Source organism: Cupressus sempervirens, chromosome 5 (genome assembly GCF_028749045.1).
Source record: "Cupressus sempervirens isolate cs-2001-9-10 chromosome 5, ASM2874904v1, whole genome shotgun sequence".
NCBI lineage: Eukaryota > Viridiplantae > Streptophyta > Pinopsida > Cupressales > Cupressaceae > Cupressus > Cupressus sempervirens.
This window is the reverse complement of record NC_143122.1, coordinates 303,131,292-303,149,212: the sequence shown is the minus strand read 5'-3', so window position 1 is coordinate 303,149,212 and position 17,921 is coordinate 303,131,292. Positions and strand designations below refer to the sequence as shown.

Sequence of the window (17,921 nt, the reverse complement as noted above, 5' to 3'; positions counted from 1 at the left end):
CTTTAGAAATGTTTTAAAAAAATCTCTATATATATATATAAAGGACTCGTTCTCATTTATTGCTATTTCCAACTAAACAAAAAAAAGTTGTTTTGTGGTTTGTGGGTTTTTTTCTTTTCGGCTGGATTGGTAAGTGGGAAGCATGTATATGTGCATGAGGTATTAAATAAATCTTCAATGAAGTGAATAGTTTTATTTAAGGTAAAGTAAATTATTTTAGAATTTAGAATTTTTCAAATTATTATATACTAAATTTATTATAAAAATATATAAGTGAAAACAAAAGGAATAGTAAAAATATTATATTTTGATAATGTAAAAGTAATAATATTTAATTCTTTATAATAATCTTCAATATTTTTAAATTTATAATAATATATATGAGCTATTTGTTTATGCAAGAGATAAAACTAAGAGAATTGGGTTTCAAGAAACATAAGTGCCATTTAATGGCTTGGTACTTATTTTTATAGTTTTAAGTATAAATCTAATTTTCATTTAACAATTTTATTATAGTATATAGAATATTTTAATTAGTATAGTTATAATTTTCTATTTCATCTAACTATGTATAATATATTAATTTTATAATTGAATTTAAAAATGATAAATTTAAACTGTAGTTGTCTGAAATGCAAAAATCATCACAAATAGTACATGGATTGTTCTAAATTGGTTCAAGCCTAAGTTTAAACAATGCTATAATAAAGAGATGTGTTGTGCACAAAATGTTTAAATAAATACAACATATAAATGAAAAACACTTTGCCCTTTCCACATGTAAGTATGTTAGAATGTCTTATACTAAAACACAATGTTAACTTATACTAAATAAGTTTCAATCAATCAACTTTGACATTGCACAAACTTGTTTATATGTTTTTTTAATTAAAAAGCAACCAAACAAGGGGGTTGGCCCTTATAACAAAAAGAAAAGACTACTACTAGTAGAAAACCAGAAATCAAAGTTACCCCCTAATGTTTATAATCCAAAAAACATCGCCCAAAAAGATCAAAGTAAGAGTTTTAGCAGGCATCAAACTACTATTCCCCGTACCATAACAACATAAACTATAGAAGTTTTTTTAAAAAGGTACAACTTCCTTAAAAATATTAGAGTTCTTGAACCAACAAACTAAAAGCATAGAAAAAAAGAGGAAACGATCCTAATTTGGCTTCTTCTAGTCCTTCACTTTGAGGGGGATGTTAGCCTAGTCCTTAGCAAGGAAGTCCTTTTGAAGGTGGAAAGTATTAGCCACAACATGTGTCACCTTGACTGTAAACTTGGCCAGAAGTCTCATTCTCTCCTCCAAGGTATACACTCTCTCCCTCAGCTCTTTGCCAGCCAGATTCTAAGCCTCCTTCTGTCCTCCTATTTTCCACATTGATTACCATCCACTAGATCCTTAGTGCCTTCTTGCAAAACTGGGGGATTAGAAATAACATTGTCATTGGTTAAAACCTTAGCAAGAGAGGACACTGTCATGGGGGAGGATGCTCTTTACACCATGTCCAGGAGTTGGTCCTGTGTGAGGTCCACACACCCTAGTGTAATGGAAGCCAAAACATGAGTCATCTCTTTCCCACTTTTAGTCACACCTCCTAGGCTAGACATCGAGGAGTCTAAAACTTCCACCACCACCACCTCCTCCTCCTCCATATTACCCCCAAAAAAAATTTAATTCATCTGTTTTAATCTATGTTTGGGGTGGGTCATATCCTCTGAATTAGAATAGTCCTCCTACAAGGCCCTAGACCTCAACTTCCTTTTAGCATTTGATTTAGCAATTCTCCCAGACCTCTTCCTACCTCCTCTCCGCTCGTCATCCAAATCATCTAGCTCTTTCTCCTTACCTTTCTTCTTTTTCTCTAGAGGGGACCCACTAGGAGAAGGCTCAAGGGTAGGGGCTCTGAGTCTAGTTATTTTGAGTGGAATATGGTGGGGGCAAGGGTTAGGAAAAGTAGGGATCTCAACCTCGAAAATCCTAGGGGCTGGAAAAGCTAGGCAAAATTGATAAAGGCAGAACATCAACCCTTGATGGAGAACATAAACTTGTGTGTATGTTACTTTCCTAAGTACATTCAAGATTCATTCATATTAGTGTTTCATATTTTTGAACATATTATTATTTTGGTATATCCATTTAACCTCATTTTGGAGTAAGCCCTAATTAATTAGTTTATTAAAGCTTTCACATTTGTTTCATACGCACATTTCATATAAGAACAAAATAAAATTACTTCTACATTGTCCACATATTGTCTATTGTTTTTGCCATATCATTGCCTTTGATGGTTTAATTTTCTCTATATTTTTGGATTACACTATTTTTATGATAGATTAAATTTTCACATTAGAAAAAATTTCTAAGAAATTTTTATTTATCAAGAATTTTTATTTATTTATTTAAGTTGGCAATGCTTAAATGTTTGATTGAAATTTGTGATGGAAGGAAAGTCAATTAGTTTCATATCTTTAGATAGTAGTGAAACTTTGAATTGATTTAATAATTTGTAATAGAAGGCATAATATTATAGATTTTGATAGAATACTTTTATATCATTTAATGGGGGATAGTTATGCATAGGAGAGAGAATATGACACTCTATCAGTTGGAAGCCAATATCTAAAGAGGTAAATACCTATCTAAAGAGAGATAAACCATTAGTCCCCTTTTGATCATTAATTTAATCATAATTGTCAATTTTTTGTATGTTTATATTTTCTCATTAACAAAGAGGAGTATCTTTTGGAAATTATAGAATATGGCATTTAATATTCTATTTGTCAAATTGGATTTGAACTTTAATATATTTGATACAAGGGAAAAAAGAGTGAAAGCCCAAAAATCACAATGGTTAAATTTGAAATTTGAGCATATATTATTTGATTATGGCTATATAATACTATTACTTACTATTACTCCTTGTTGATGGGGAAATATTTAAGAACATGAAAGGTGAAAGTAATAGTTTAAAGTTTTAAGGTAATAAGTCAAAGTTGTGAGGGTCATGGATATTTTTTTGAAAAAGGTAGTAAATAGAGGATGTTGGTTTGTGTTACATTCAAGAAAATTAGAAACATATTAATCACATTTAGCATGTAAAATTTCAAATTCAGCATCACATACTTACTTCTATCAAAAAAAAGTTTCTAAAAGGTATTGAGAAATCATATATTATTAAAAAAATTCATCAAAATAACTAGTATAAATGTATGGAAGTCTTACATAAATAGGTATTAAGAAACATAACATTCCATGCAAGACAAGAGTCCAAACTTAGAACCAATACCAAATTCCAGAGGGCTAGCAAACTTGTTAAAGAAGCCCCACATGGACAACAACATTAATTTCCATGACTTAGCCTCTTGAAAAACTAGTCACCATAGACCACCTCAAATGGACCTTTTCTGGTAGATCTATTTACGCTACCATTGCAATAAAAATCAGCTTAAGCAATAACTTGATCCCACATCTAACCATTCTCTTTAGTCAAGCACCTTAGAAGGTTTATAGGTACTCTATTTATCACTTCTATCTAACTATCTATTTGTGGATGTTATGTTGAACCAAATGCTAAATTGGTGCCTAGTCTTTTCCACAAGGCATTTCATTTTACATCTCTATCATAGACTATTCTTCTTAGTAAGCCATGAATTCTTACCATCTCCTTGAAAAAGAGATGAGAAATATATCGAGTATCATGATTTGTTTTATAAGGTATGAAATGACTCATTATGCTAAATCTATCAACTACTACAAAAACATTGTCAAAATCAATATTAGTTATCGTTAATCCCACTATGAAGTCCATACTAAGACACTCCAATGGTCTATCAAGAGTAGTTAAAGGTTGGTATAACCCTATATTAGAATAGGTTGCTTTTTATTTTTGACAAACTATACACTACTCAACATAACTCCTTAATATCTCTGCATTTTTTACTAGTAATATCACCTTTGAACTAGGTTGACTATCTTGTTTAAGCCAAAATGGCCAATAAGACTCCCATTATATTTGTCTTGGATGAGGTTTTCCCTCATAGACCCCTTGGGTACACATAATTGGTTGCCTTTAAACAATAACCCACTATGCAAAGTGTAATTAGAAAATGGCAATGAAAATGACTATTGAAATTAACACATACCTTGTAGGCTTTTGAGAAATCTTAAGATCATGTTCATATAGGTCTTTGAACCTTCAATACCAATTCTTTGTAGCTAGATTTCCTAAATAATGAGCAACCTCTTACTAAGTGCATCTGCTACCTTGTTATTTTTACCCTTCTTTTTCTTTATAGTGAAGGTATATTCTTTAAAAAAAATATCTACTTAATATGCCTATACCCGACCTTTTCTTATGTATTAATGTAGCTTAAGGTTTGATTATCAGTAAAAAAAAAAAAAACCTTTGGAAAAAAGGTAATGTGTCCACTTCCTAAGTGCTTGAACAAATGCATAAAGTTCTAAATTATAAGAGGAGTATCTTGAATTTTCCTCTTTCAACTTCTCATTGGAAAATGCTAAAGGCCTCCCCTCTTTGCATAGGACTGCTCCCACAACTACATTTCTTGCAGCACATTTCACAATGAATAATTTTTCAAAGCCTAGAAACAATGGCATAGGTTGTGTAGCCACTTTTTGTATCAACTCTTCAAATCCTTCATTAGCCTCATTTGTCCACTTAAACTTGGCCTTGAGTCCACCTTTGATAGATTCTAGTATAGGTGCACATATCTCACTAAATCCTTTAATAAACTTTCTATAAAAATGAGCGACTCCTTGGAAACTTCTCACATTAGTCCCTATTTTTGGAGTGGGCTAGTTAAGGATGGCTTTTACTTTACTTGGGTCCATTTTTAAGTCACCTTGAGATATTACAAAACCTAAGTACACAAGCTCTTGCTTCAAGAACTCACTCTTCTCTAGGTTAATAGCTAGCTTCTCTTCATGTATTCTCCTTAACACAATATCTATATGATTCATGTGTTTTTTCTTTCTTTCTTAATGATGATATCATCAAGGTAAACTACAGAAAACCTGCCTATGTAACCCTTCAACACCTCATTCATTAACCTAGTAATTGTACTATGTGCATTTGTGAGAAAAAATGGCATAACTAACCACTCATAAAGACCCTCTATAGTCTTGAAATCTATTTCTCACTCATCCTCCTCTTTCATCCTAATATTATGATACCTAATTTTAAGGTCAATTTTAATAAAGTACTTAGCTCCTTCTAGAGAATCCATCAAGTCTTCTATTCTAGGAATAGAAAATCTATATCTTATAGTTATCTTATTAATTTCCCAAAAACATCTCACAATATCCACTTACATCCCTTCTTGGGTGCCAATTGCAACAACACATGGCCTTATAGTCTTCTTGATTAACCCTTGTTCAAGAAACTTTTCAACTTGTCTTTCTATTTCTTTGTTTTGATCTGGTGTCATCTTGTATGAAGCTTTGTTAGGAAAAGTCACCCATGGTATATAGCCTATTTTATGGCTAATACTCTTTTTGGAGGTAATATTGTTGGTGCCTCATAACATATGATGTCATTAAACTAATCCAATATTTTCTTTACCTCTATAGGTAATGGAAGTTTTGGTTTAAATCCTTTTCTTTAGGCATTACTACAATAGAAAGACCATTTCCTTCTTCCTATTTGAGATCATGTAGGAAATATTTACCACTCATTAGGATTATATTTGAGTCTACTAAGGTGTCTTCTCCTTCTTCAACTAGTGGCTGGGTTTTATAATTGACTCCACTCTTCTTGAATGTGTATATATTCATCTTCCCATGATGAACTACATCTATGTCATAGTACCATGATCTACCTAATAGAAGATGACAAGAATCCATAAACAAGACATTGCAAATAATCTTGTCTTTGTATTTTTCTATGGGTGAAAGTACAAACTTCTGTCACCCTTTTGTAAAGGAAAACGCTAACAAAAGTATATTTGTTCACCTTCAATAACATAAAATTGGTATTATTATTTTGAATTTGAAAATGAAGTAAACTAATGAAATGTGTACAAATTAATTTTAGGATTATAATTTTTAATAATTATTTGGAATAAGATTTGATATATTTTCCTAATTTTTATAGATAATTTTTTAAATGTTGAAAAACACTAAAAATTAGGGGTCTAGTTCCCACCACAATACCATATAGAAACAAAATTATTTTACTTTGATCTCAGAATATGTTATAGATAACATATATATCTAGAAAAATCAAAACTAAAAATTGACTTTAGACCTATATTTTCTCTTTTATAATGATTGAAATTTTGACTCACCTAAAATTGATAATTTTCATCTCCCTCTACATTTTTTGAACAAATCTATTCTAACCAAGAGAAAAAGTATACATTCTAGAAGACAACTCTCTCCTCTAGAATGTCATATAATTTTTATATTTTAGGATATGATTTAATATTTTTTTCTTTCTCAAAACTGACATCTTTTCAAGTGTTAAAATGCATCAATATTGGATTTTGTAATTACAATGTACTATATCTAATTTAAAAACTATAAAATCTATATGAAAATATTCTTGACAATGAGCTCTATAAAATGGTGTTCATATCTTATTAAAAAACTATCATAAAAAATAGTAAGAGTTATTGAAATGCCACTTTTCTGAAATAATTTTATTTTTTTAGTAATTGGATACAAACTAGTATAAAAGATTCATTTAATAGACATTTCCAATTGGAAAAGTGTGATACCATATATAACTTAGCTATAATGAATTTATCTAGATCATATGTTTATAAAAAAATGATTTTTAGATAGAAATAATCAAATTCAGTCATTTTGATAAGTCAGCTTGAAAGGTGACATAGCTTTGTACTTTTACCCCTACACCAAACTCAACCCATACTTGTTCATTCACTAAGACACTTTGCACTTTATTCAACCAGGTGACCTTGTATGGATGGGTATGGGGTTCCTTGGAAAGCTTTAGATTTTGATTTGCCTCTCTGATATGATGTTATCGGTTGAGCTTGAGTCCATGATGACCCTAGACACCTTGACAATAATCTCACACTCTACTCTAAACAATGCCCTTTTTTAAAGATTCCTCCTTACTAGGTTTGTTCATTAATAACCTTCTAAAAATGAGTCTTGGACCACTCTCTCAATCAAGAATCACCTTAGGAGTTTTTGTACTGCTAATCTCTTCTTGAGAATAAGCCACTTTATTTTCCCTCTATTACAATCATGACTTATTAGGACACCTATATGTAGGGTGACCTAGTTGACAATAGTTACAACACTTCATATTTATAAAATGTGAACCTCTTCCAAATCCTTCAAATCTAACTATACCACCACTGTTGAACTCTCTACCTCTATTAGAATTACCTTAGCCATTGGAATCAAAACTATATTTAGTTGGCTTGTTTTCACCTTTATTCTTGGCCTTATTAATCCTACCACCAAAACCACCTCTATCACTTTCTCTCGAGTCTCTTCCTTTTCCTCCACCCCTTGAACTTGTGTCTTGTTTATTTTTACTCTTCTCTTCCACCTTTAGGGCTATTTAATAGCATCTTTGAATAGTAGTAGGGATTAAGAAACTAATTTCCTCTTGGATACTCAATCTAAGTCTAGTCAACTATCTAGCTACTTTGATGCTCTCCTCCTCTTGAACTTTGGACCTAAGGCATAATTTTTGGAATTCCTCTCCACAAGAAGAAACATTGATATCTCTTTGTTGGATATTTTTCCTCTTTTTGTATAGTTAAATCTCACAATCCTCTAGTAGATAATTCTCCTTTATCTTTACTACCATGGCCTTCCAATTAGCTATTGGTGTCTTTCCCTTCTTTTATCTTTCTTCTTGAAGAAACTTGCACCAAGTTAGGGTTGGCCCCTCAATCTAGACATTTCTACCTTCACCTTCTAGGCCTTAGTTTTCCCTTCACACTCAAAGTAGGTTTTCATGCCTTCTATCTTTTCCATCACCAACTCAAGAAGACCCATATTTCCACTAAACAAGGGTATTCCCTCAGGATCTTTTCCACCCAATTTTTTGATGGCTTTAAGGAATGGTTCCTCATGTAGAGGTTGGTCAATTTTATGGATTTCATCCTATTCATCCACTACCCTACTCTTATCTTCACTACCCTCCAATTTCTCTTTCACATTATTAGTTGTCTTTGCTACCTCATCTAGCTTGTTTCTCATTTCCTATAAGGCCTCCTTTAATAGCTTAGTCTCCTCCTTTTTTCTATCATTTCTTTAGAAATCTCTTCATTAGTTACTATTCTTGTCTCACCCATTAATTCACTACCAAACTCTGACATATACCTAGCCCAAACCTTGTAGGCTCTAATACAAATTTGATAGGGAGATATTTCTTCTTGATCCCTACCCTCTTGAGGAATCCTAAAACATCCTTATCTTAACCTTTCTAGGGTTCTTTCTATAACCGTACACTAGATAAACTCTTAAACCAGCTCCTCTATCCCTAAAGATCCCTCTACAAAGTCATTTCCCCAATCTATTAACTCTCTTTGGACTCAACACACCTACATCCACCTCACAACACCCCATGACCATTCTTATCACCAAATTTTATGGAAAGGCTTCCAAACAAAATATTCCACTAAGTTTGATAGAAAATTTTCCCCATCTTTCATGTATTTTCTACTGATCTCTTGAAACCCTTGGAAATAGGACCAATAGTCTTTCAAGTTTAATTAGGCCACCTCATTAACTTTTTGGTCAATACCTACGAAGTGTTCCAAATAAAGCTCCAAAAAAATAACCATTCATAAATTTTTTTTAGAGATCTTAAAGATTTTTAGGGTTCTAGGGTTTCAAATTATCCATAAAACTCCTTCCTAGAAATAGGCCTAAATTTAAGGGTTTCAGACTTATTTATGTTGTATTCAATTCAATGGTCCAAAACACTCCATAAATGGACTCCTTGTGCCTTATATTCTTTCAAAAAGGTTGTCAACACATCCCTCTACACTTCCACAAACATGGATTGATCATGTCAATCCATTAAGCCTTCCATGAGCTTGCTTTGCAACTTCCAAGACTCTTAGTCAGGTAAAACTTGTTTCTTTTAGAGGTTGGTATTAAAAATAACAACCCTTAAAATTATGACCCCAAACTCCATAGGTAAAAATTATATATATTTCACTAGTAGTTTCCAAAATTCCATATAGGTCCCACCATTGGAATTCATTCTAGGGCCATTTGAAGTCTTTCAACTCTGTATTGACCAGTGAACCAGTCATATGGTAAGATTCTTATTACACTTATTAAAAAATAATATAAACTTAAAAATACACACAAATTAAGTAGATTAGACACTCTATCTAACCATGAGAATAAAGATCTTAGGTCAATCTATTATCACGTGGATGCTCAAGTTGCAAAGTAACTATAATAGATTATTACAGGAAAATTGATTGCTTGATTATACAAAATGATATGTACAAGTTTCCAACCTTGATCTTAGAACTTAGATGGTCTTAAGTAGCTTCATATATCATACCTCAAATGTCCAAAATAACTCACAAACTCTTCTCACCTTCATTTCTCAATCTTGTCAATTGTTGTCATGACAACATTGCAAAGTTGCAATGTTGTCATTGACAACTTTTGTAATTTTGACATTTTGATCATACTAAAGCTCACATTTCATTAAAATGGGTGTAGTTTGACTTGATTAGCATATCTAAGACTATCCAAAACACTTTTACATTATTTCACATATTTTAGGTCCATTTCACTTATTGACCCAATTTGACTCCTAGTTGACAACTTCATTCATACACATGAGACTTGACCTCAAAAATACTCTAACACATTCTAGGACACTAGTAACTTGGTTAGGGTAACTACAAGAAAAAATACTTTAGGGTTTAGCCTAAAACCCTAGGTGCTCCTGCACCACTATCCTTTTCTCTTTTACATATGAATCTATTTTGTTCTCTTCTAATATTATCACAATTCTCAACTTCCATACTATGATTTTGTTGGAACCTTCAAAGTGATCCTCAAGTCTTATTGCATTTTTCATTTTCAAGAGTGGAAGTGTGACTACACTTATAAACACATATATTTTGATTTTGAACATTTAATATTTGGACCTTTCTAACCTAGCTTTGATACCATGTAATTAAATATTCCACCTATAATTAGAGTAATGCAATAATGACAGTTTAAAAATTGTGGTATACTAACTATTTATTTGTGTTCTTTAGATGATGATCACTATAAATAAAGATTTAAACTCTCTATGTGATCGTATGGATTAAATTTAAGTTCTAATATTACTAATATAGAAGAGAAAATTCACATTTTAATTATGATAATGTTATCTTAGTATTGGATCATATAAATATTCAATCTAAGAGACATGAGATGGGTAGACATGACTATTAACTATATTTATCTTGGTGAAGAGACACAACTATAATTTATGATCTCTCTTTAAGAGCCCCAATCCTAATCATGTATAATTAGTTAATTTTTAAGTCCATGTAGTGTCTTTAGATCTATCTAATGTGAAGGATAATAAGCTCAATCCATATAGATGATTGCAATATTGATATTTATTGAAAAAAATAATGTCAATCTCTAACAAAAGATACATTTGAATGATCATATTTGCAGACTTAGACCACTATGATAGTTTTCACTACACAAATATTTAATGAAATAATATAATAACTACTTGTATGTGAGTGTATGTGGATCTTTTCACTATTCAAATAGATATACATACATTCACATATGTGTAGAGTTACATTAAACAATGTATTCATGTATCTAACTGATGATATCCTAAATAAACTATCCATCAAAATTTCTTGTAACAAAACAAAAATATATGACAATGGTTTGATTGATGATAGTTGTATAGAATGGAAGCCACACGAGATGAGGCACTCTTTCATTTCTTCTCCATTTTTCATATTTTGTGATGATAACATTTCATTTGTGGTTATAATTAAATGTATAAGTCTAGGAGAAATATTTATTCATCCTTTTTAAGTTGGAAGTTCAAATATAGAAATATTTTTATTTAATTATTTCTTTGATTTCTCTAAGGTTTATACTACCTATTTTTGTCGACTCAAAGCCTATTTACTTGATGATGACATTGATCTCATTGCATTCAATTACTACTTTTCTTTTAAGGACATGGGTAATGGAGTGCATGATGTGTTTGAGACTGAATAGAAAAAAAAAGCACACAAAATTCCATGTCAAAGAAGTGCATTGCATATATAGGATGGATTACTTTTATGTCACCTTTATCAATATTGATAGTAAATCGTGTTATTTGTCTCTCCACAAGAAATTTAGATTCTAATTTAAGATTATTATTTTATGGGAATAACCTGATTAATTCTTTTAATTTTGTAAGTTTATCCTAGAACATAATTTATCACAAAAAAGAGAATGGGTATGTGAAATTTCTTAACTATTTTTAAGACTTTCAATGTGAAGATAGAAAAGATTGTGGTTTAGGTTCCTACTATTGAAAGATAGTTGAGAACTCTTTAAAATTCAATAATATAGGGCATTTTGTGTGAAAGAAAAAAATAAAAATAACAAATGTTGTTATGATGAAAGTGCCAAATGATTTTAATAGGTAGTTTATGTTGTTAGAAAGTTGAATTTGTAAGTTAAAGTGAGAACCTTTTTATTGAAACTAGAGATCAATTCTTTCTTAAATTCATCGATTGTATAAGATCATTAGATAAGAAAAAATAACAAGCCAACTAGACTAGAAATTTCTCTAGTTTTTTGAAAGAATGGATGGTCTAATTGTTACTTTCTAGTGTTTGGAGTTGACGAAACAATTTAGCATCCTCAAGAAACACAGTGAAATGTGCATAATGTCACATGCATGCATTGTCCTTCAAATTATAGCATATGATATTTTTTAAGACAATTTTGATTTAAGACCACATAAAATCTATTAAAGATATAAAAATACAAACTTTTAAATACCCTATAATAGCTAAATAGAATTTAAATAACAATTAAATTATTTTTATATTCTTACAGTACTCTTCATTTTTGTTTAATATTTTTCATTTAATAATTATGTTAATTATACTTATGACCGTGAAAGATAAAGTCACTCAAAGTTCACATATGAGATTCATGAATGATGGTGCAGACATTGAATAGGTTAAAGATATTTTCAAACAAATGTATTTAAAACTGATACCTTACACACTAGTCAATGAGTAAAAGATGGTTTAGAATTAACTTTAGTGGAAAATATTTTCCAAATGGTGAATTTCACTCATCATAAGCCCTGAATTTGGTGAAGAAATTTGCACTTTCAAGGTCACCATGTCCTCCACAATTTATAAAAATTGGGTCCGATGCTTAGACCAATTACCAATAATGATACATAATTATTTTTATTTTGGTGATGACTTTGCCAATGGAATTTAATCTTTCCACACATTAAATCAAATTATTTTTCCTACAATTTCTAAGGCTTATCTTATTCAATAGACACATTCACCAATATATGAAAAATCTTTAAGTTAGGTTATACGTTAACTACATATACTTGACACGTGTCTCTCTTTTTGAGACTTTCCAAGTAATTATCTACCCTTTTAATAGTTAGCCCAAACTAGATTTGATTATGGACAGGTGTCATTATTTTAGAGAATTTCTCTAAAACTTGTTATCCTTTAACATTTTGCCCCACATAGGATTTATACTATTGATTTAGGGTCATCTAATAGTTATTAAATAGGGTTATGTTTTTGATGATATAAAATTATGGTTTGTAGGTATTTGTACTTCTAGCCATGATTTTCTTCAATAATTAAAGATTCTTTAGGGTTTTAAAAAAATTTCATATGATGCAAACAAAATTGCCCATAAAATTAATTGTTTTCCTTGTTTGAAAAAAAAATCATCAATAGAAATTAATTTTTTCCCCCTAAATAGTGTTGGATATGCCATGGTTTTATACTTTTTTCTAAAGGGGGATTTCTTAAAGTTATCCTTGAGATGGTTTAGTTATTGTTAACCCAAAATATAAGAGAGAATTTCATGGATATGTATTGTTCTATTCATATCATTAGTCCACATACAAACCACCAAATAAAGGTATATTAAACTAAAATTGAGGAACCTTAGAAATGTTATAATATGGTATAGGTGGCATCCAAGTACTATAGTAATTTTGCATAGACTTAAATACAAGTTACAACTCCTTTAATCTTCTATTCTTACTAATTTTTTTTACATAATAAAATATGTTTAAGAAAATCTCACTAGTTTATTTCTCTCATCAACCACATTGGTATCTTATAGATTTTTACACAAGTTTAATCTATACAAAAAAAATCAATTCTAAAAAGAAAATCCAACATACATACTAAATTATTTGTAATTATTTCACCCCTGAGGATGTTGACAAAAATAAAAGAGAAGGCACTCAGAGTCTATACAATAACAATTGGTTGAAGAAGAATAGGTCTCATCATTCCAAGATTCCAAGGGACTTGACATGGTTTGACTTACGATGAGAATACAATTATATGGTCATGATGCTTAGCCATATATCTATTAGGATTCCTCATGGCTCATCCCTATCAATTTAAAGTATGGATGTGGTACTTCATTGAGAAATCTTTTTAGAAGTTAGTAGGGAGATTGTGTTGGACATATAACTGAAAACTACTATGAGCCACTGATAAACTTGGATTAGACAAATAAATTTTATATGAGCTCCTACATCATCCATTTTTTATCTCAAATGATGAATTATGATATACTAAGATGTGAAGGAGTGATTGGGAGAGGAACTAGGAACACTTGAAAGTTCATAAAATGCTTCCCATAGTTGCATTTGCACTCCAAGAATGATTATTTTAGATTTCATGATGCATTTTCCATGCATATTTACAAGACCCTACAAAAGAGGTTTCACATGAGGTTGTTATTTGGAGCAATAAATTTGGTAGGGGAATATGGAGTCCAGTTTATTCAATTCCCCACCTTTTCATTCATCCAGGTTCAAGGGTTTTCTTTGGAGGAATAAAAACTTTCAAGGTACTTAACATATAGGATTGTATTGTTAGAGATTAATTATAAACTTATTATAAATGAACTCAATTCTTCCATATGTCAGTTTATTTTAAAAAGTCTAATTTTGACCTCTATATCAAGATTTAATCAGTAGTAGGATCAAAGTACCAACACAATTTACAAATTGAGAATAAAATAAGAAAGAGAACATAATAAAGATTTCCTCTTACATAATTAAGATTTGTAACATATTCTGAGTACCTAATCAAATGGAGGAAAACCTAAATGTAGTACAAAAGGGATTTGATTTAGAAATGGTAGTTCATCCATATGAATGGTAAAGGAAGGAGATTAAAAATCTCAACATATTTTCTAAGCTAGTCTTAGATTTTATAAAATGATGGATTTACCATCAACTCAACAAATTAGTTATGTCTAAGAAAGGATTTACACAATGATTTATGGGGTGTCAACCTATTATGGATAAATGACGAAAGAAAATATCTGAAGAGAGTATTGAAGAAGGAGAAACTCCACCAGAAAGTGTAGAACATAGGAAATGAAAAGGGACATCTCAAGAAAGGGAGACTGGAAGTAGCCTAGACATCTAGGAACCTCAAAAAAAGATTAAAAGGTTTGTAAATATTCCTCTTCATTGAGTCACACTCATAGTGTACAAAAGATAGAAACTTTTGAGAGATAGGAATTGGAGACAAGTGGAAGGAGATTCAAGCGAGAAAAAAAATTTGGTAGGGGAAATATAGGATGGGTTGAGTATAAATGTATACAAGAAATTTTTAGAGGGAAAAGGCAAAGATCAAGATATGGCTATAGATGAATGTATTTTTGTAATATTGGAGAAACAAATAATGGAACCCAAAGCTAATCCAGAAGAGGAAGAAGTTCCTAGAGTAGCAGTGGAGATTCTTATTAGTCCACACATAGGTAAATATACTTGTGGGGGGGGGGGGGGGGGGGGGGGGTTGTGTATAGCAATTTTGATGGAAATTCATTAAAATATGGACTTCCTTGCATCTATGTTGACCTAAAAGTTCAAAGCTCATTCATGGGTGATTTTATAGAGGCACATTACAAAAAGTCCTTGATCTAGGCATATCAAGGTCATATTTTATCTTTCGATGCATACACTATTGATTTTGATAAATTTATAAGCCATGTGCAATCTAATTCAAGTCCAAAGCTAGAATTTTCCATTGAAAAAATGGTCCAAGATTGATTTTTCATATTCCACAAGAAACTCCCATAAAAATAAATAACATAGAGATGAGCTAAAAAAATAAGTGCATAGACAATTTGCCTACTATCAGTCACAATCATGTATTAATGCAATGGAATGTTGGGGTCCTAGTGATTTAGAACCTACTTCGACTCACACAAATAGGTTCTACAAGCGAATGAAAATGACAAATATTGATTTCTATTTTTGGATGATATAGTATTTTAGTAGCTTTTATATTCTATTTATTTAACTTCTCCTTCCATTCCTTTGTGTTTTATGTTGGCCTTTCTAGTCATTTTAGTTTGCTTCTAACTGAAACCCTTTTTGTCTTTTAGATTTTTACCTTTAGTTTAGTTCCACTAAAAACCTATTTTCTTGATGGTAACATTGATCTCACTGGATTCAATTACTATCAAACTTTGAAGGATGCATGGGCCAATAAAGTGCATGATGTGCTTGAGAGTGAATAAAAAAGAAAGTACACAAAGTTCCATGTTAAAGAAGTGTTGTATATACAGGCTAAAGTATGTTTATGTTCCATTTATCTATTTTGATAGTGAACTTCAAGAGACATAGGATACACACACCACTTTGTTGGTGTGGAGTGAATTTTTGTGGCAACTTTTTCATATCTATAAGTTTCATGATTTTAATCAACATCCATTTGAATGCTACCTTTTTATTATTTATTCAATTCTAGAACCTTTTGTCCACTTTTTTAAAGGAAAAGTTTATTGATGTTGTTTTTAGCCCTCAATACCCCCAAAGTCCCAATTTATTTACGCTCACAAGAATTTACTTATTTCTTTGATTTTATATTTTGTATTTAGTAAAGTTTTTAGTTGTAATTTTCAATAGATTACCATGCTTTAACAATTTATTATCAAAAAAGTTTCCACAATAAAATACATATCCATAAAATTGTGTTTTTTTTAATGTTCATTAAGAAGAAAAAATTATATTAATATATATTATTAGGCTAGAGTCTATAACAAAATGGTAAATTATGAGTCTCTTATTAATAATAAAAAATAGTCTAGGCCCTATTACCTATAATGTAATGTATATATTAGTAACTACAATGTATAAAAATATTTTCAAAAATGATATTTATAAATTTAATTTAATAAATATTTTCAATTTCAATATGATACTTCTACAAAAATATTATTTTTATACATTATATATACCTAAATTTTTTCACTAAAATATCTATATGTATAATAATTAAAATATTCTTAGTTTACTATTTATCTTTTAATATATAATTACTTAAATGGATAAAGTCTATGAAAATCTTTTACATGTCTTTTTTTGTGGCTTCCAATTAAAGCATTTCAACTTTATTTTATATGACCATGATTCTTATTTATTGTATCTTTGACTAAAAGTCTTATACTAAGAATTTTGCATTCCACCAAATTATTTAGAGGTAAATCCCAACTCCATCCATTATTTATTACACTTTTAGAAGTTTTGTCCATGTTGGATGACATAATCAAGGAGCCTTGTGTGAATCACACAAACCTTCATCAGACAATTTCCTCTTACTTCACTATCCTTTCTTATTTAGACAATATGTTTTAATCAAAAATAAAATTTATCCTCTAATTTTTACAAAGGGTAGGGACTCTAACTCTAGTAGTGAAAGTTACAGGTTAATCAAAATGTTAGTTATATGTCAATTGTTGCTTAGATTGATGGTTTTTATCTAAATGAATTGAATTGATGGTTTTTTTTAATGCTTAAATTGTGTGAAGTTTGATTTTACTCTTTTTTTTTTCATTTTACATTGAATATTTTATGAACAAAGACAATAATAATAATAATACAAATGGGTATCAAACTAATACACAATAATAGAGTATTGTGTTAGTATGTTAATATTATGATGATTTGGATTAGTTTAAAGATTTCATAGTAGATGTATTTGTTGGCTTTGGTTTTACCGCCAAGGATTTAGATTCAAACGCATGGCTTATTCAACGGTTAGTCTCAGAGTTAGTGTTTTAATATTACAACTTGCAAGTTTCTGGCCGTCAGATTGGAGCAGACTGACAGTTGGCACCATCGCGCTATAAAGAAAATGCATGACATTTATGATAGCGCGATGACGCCCTGAGGACACGTTGTAGAGGTGGGTCCAGTGTTCGGTGGGTCAAAAAAGTTCCACGGTGCCTTGTCCGCTATAATCTCCATAGCGACATAGTGCCTGACGAAAATAGTCACGGCAACAAGCTTCAACGACCAACGTGATCAAGTGTTTCGAATGGCAAATTAGAAGGAACCACGTGTAACCTGGCCAAAATTTCTGTCAGCACGAATCACATAGTTGGGGTCTATGATCTCCACCGTCAGATCGGCTTGGATTGATGGTAAGCACCATCACGCTATGGCAGAGATGCGCGAGGGTTATGACAGTGACATTGTGCCCTGATGCCACATGTCAGGTGGGGCCGTGTCGTAGAGTGATGCCAGGTGTGTCGACATGGCAGGCAGAAGTACGAAGTGCAATGGTCCTCTCCACCGTCGGATTGGATTGCATCAACGGATGGCGCCATCTCGCTATGGCAGAGATGTGCAAATTTTATCATGGCGACATAGCGACCATCCGCCACATGGAT

General features: G+C 31.0%; 1 protein-coding gene across 1 annotated transcript in view; it reads left to right on the top strand.

Annotated features, from left to right (window-relative positions):
• LOC149555785 (uncharacterized) overlaps positions 1-17,419 on the top strand; it is a 308,737-nt gene extending 291,318 nt beyond the window's left edge. Inside the window, exon 3 of the mRNA XM_089829532.1 lies at positions 17,341-17,419. Within this exon, the coding sequence (XP_089685658.1) occupies positions 17,341-17,419 (79 nt within the window). The remainder of the gene's footprint in view (positions 1-17,340) is intronic.
• Positions 17,420-17,921: the final 502 nt, after the last annotated feature.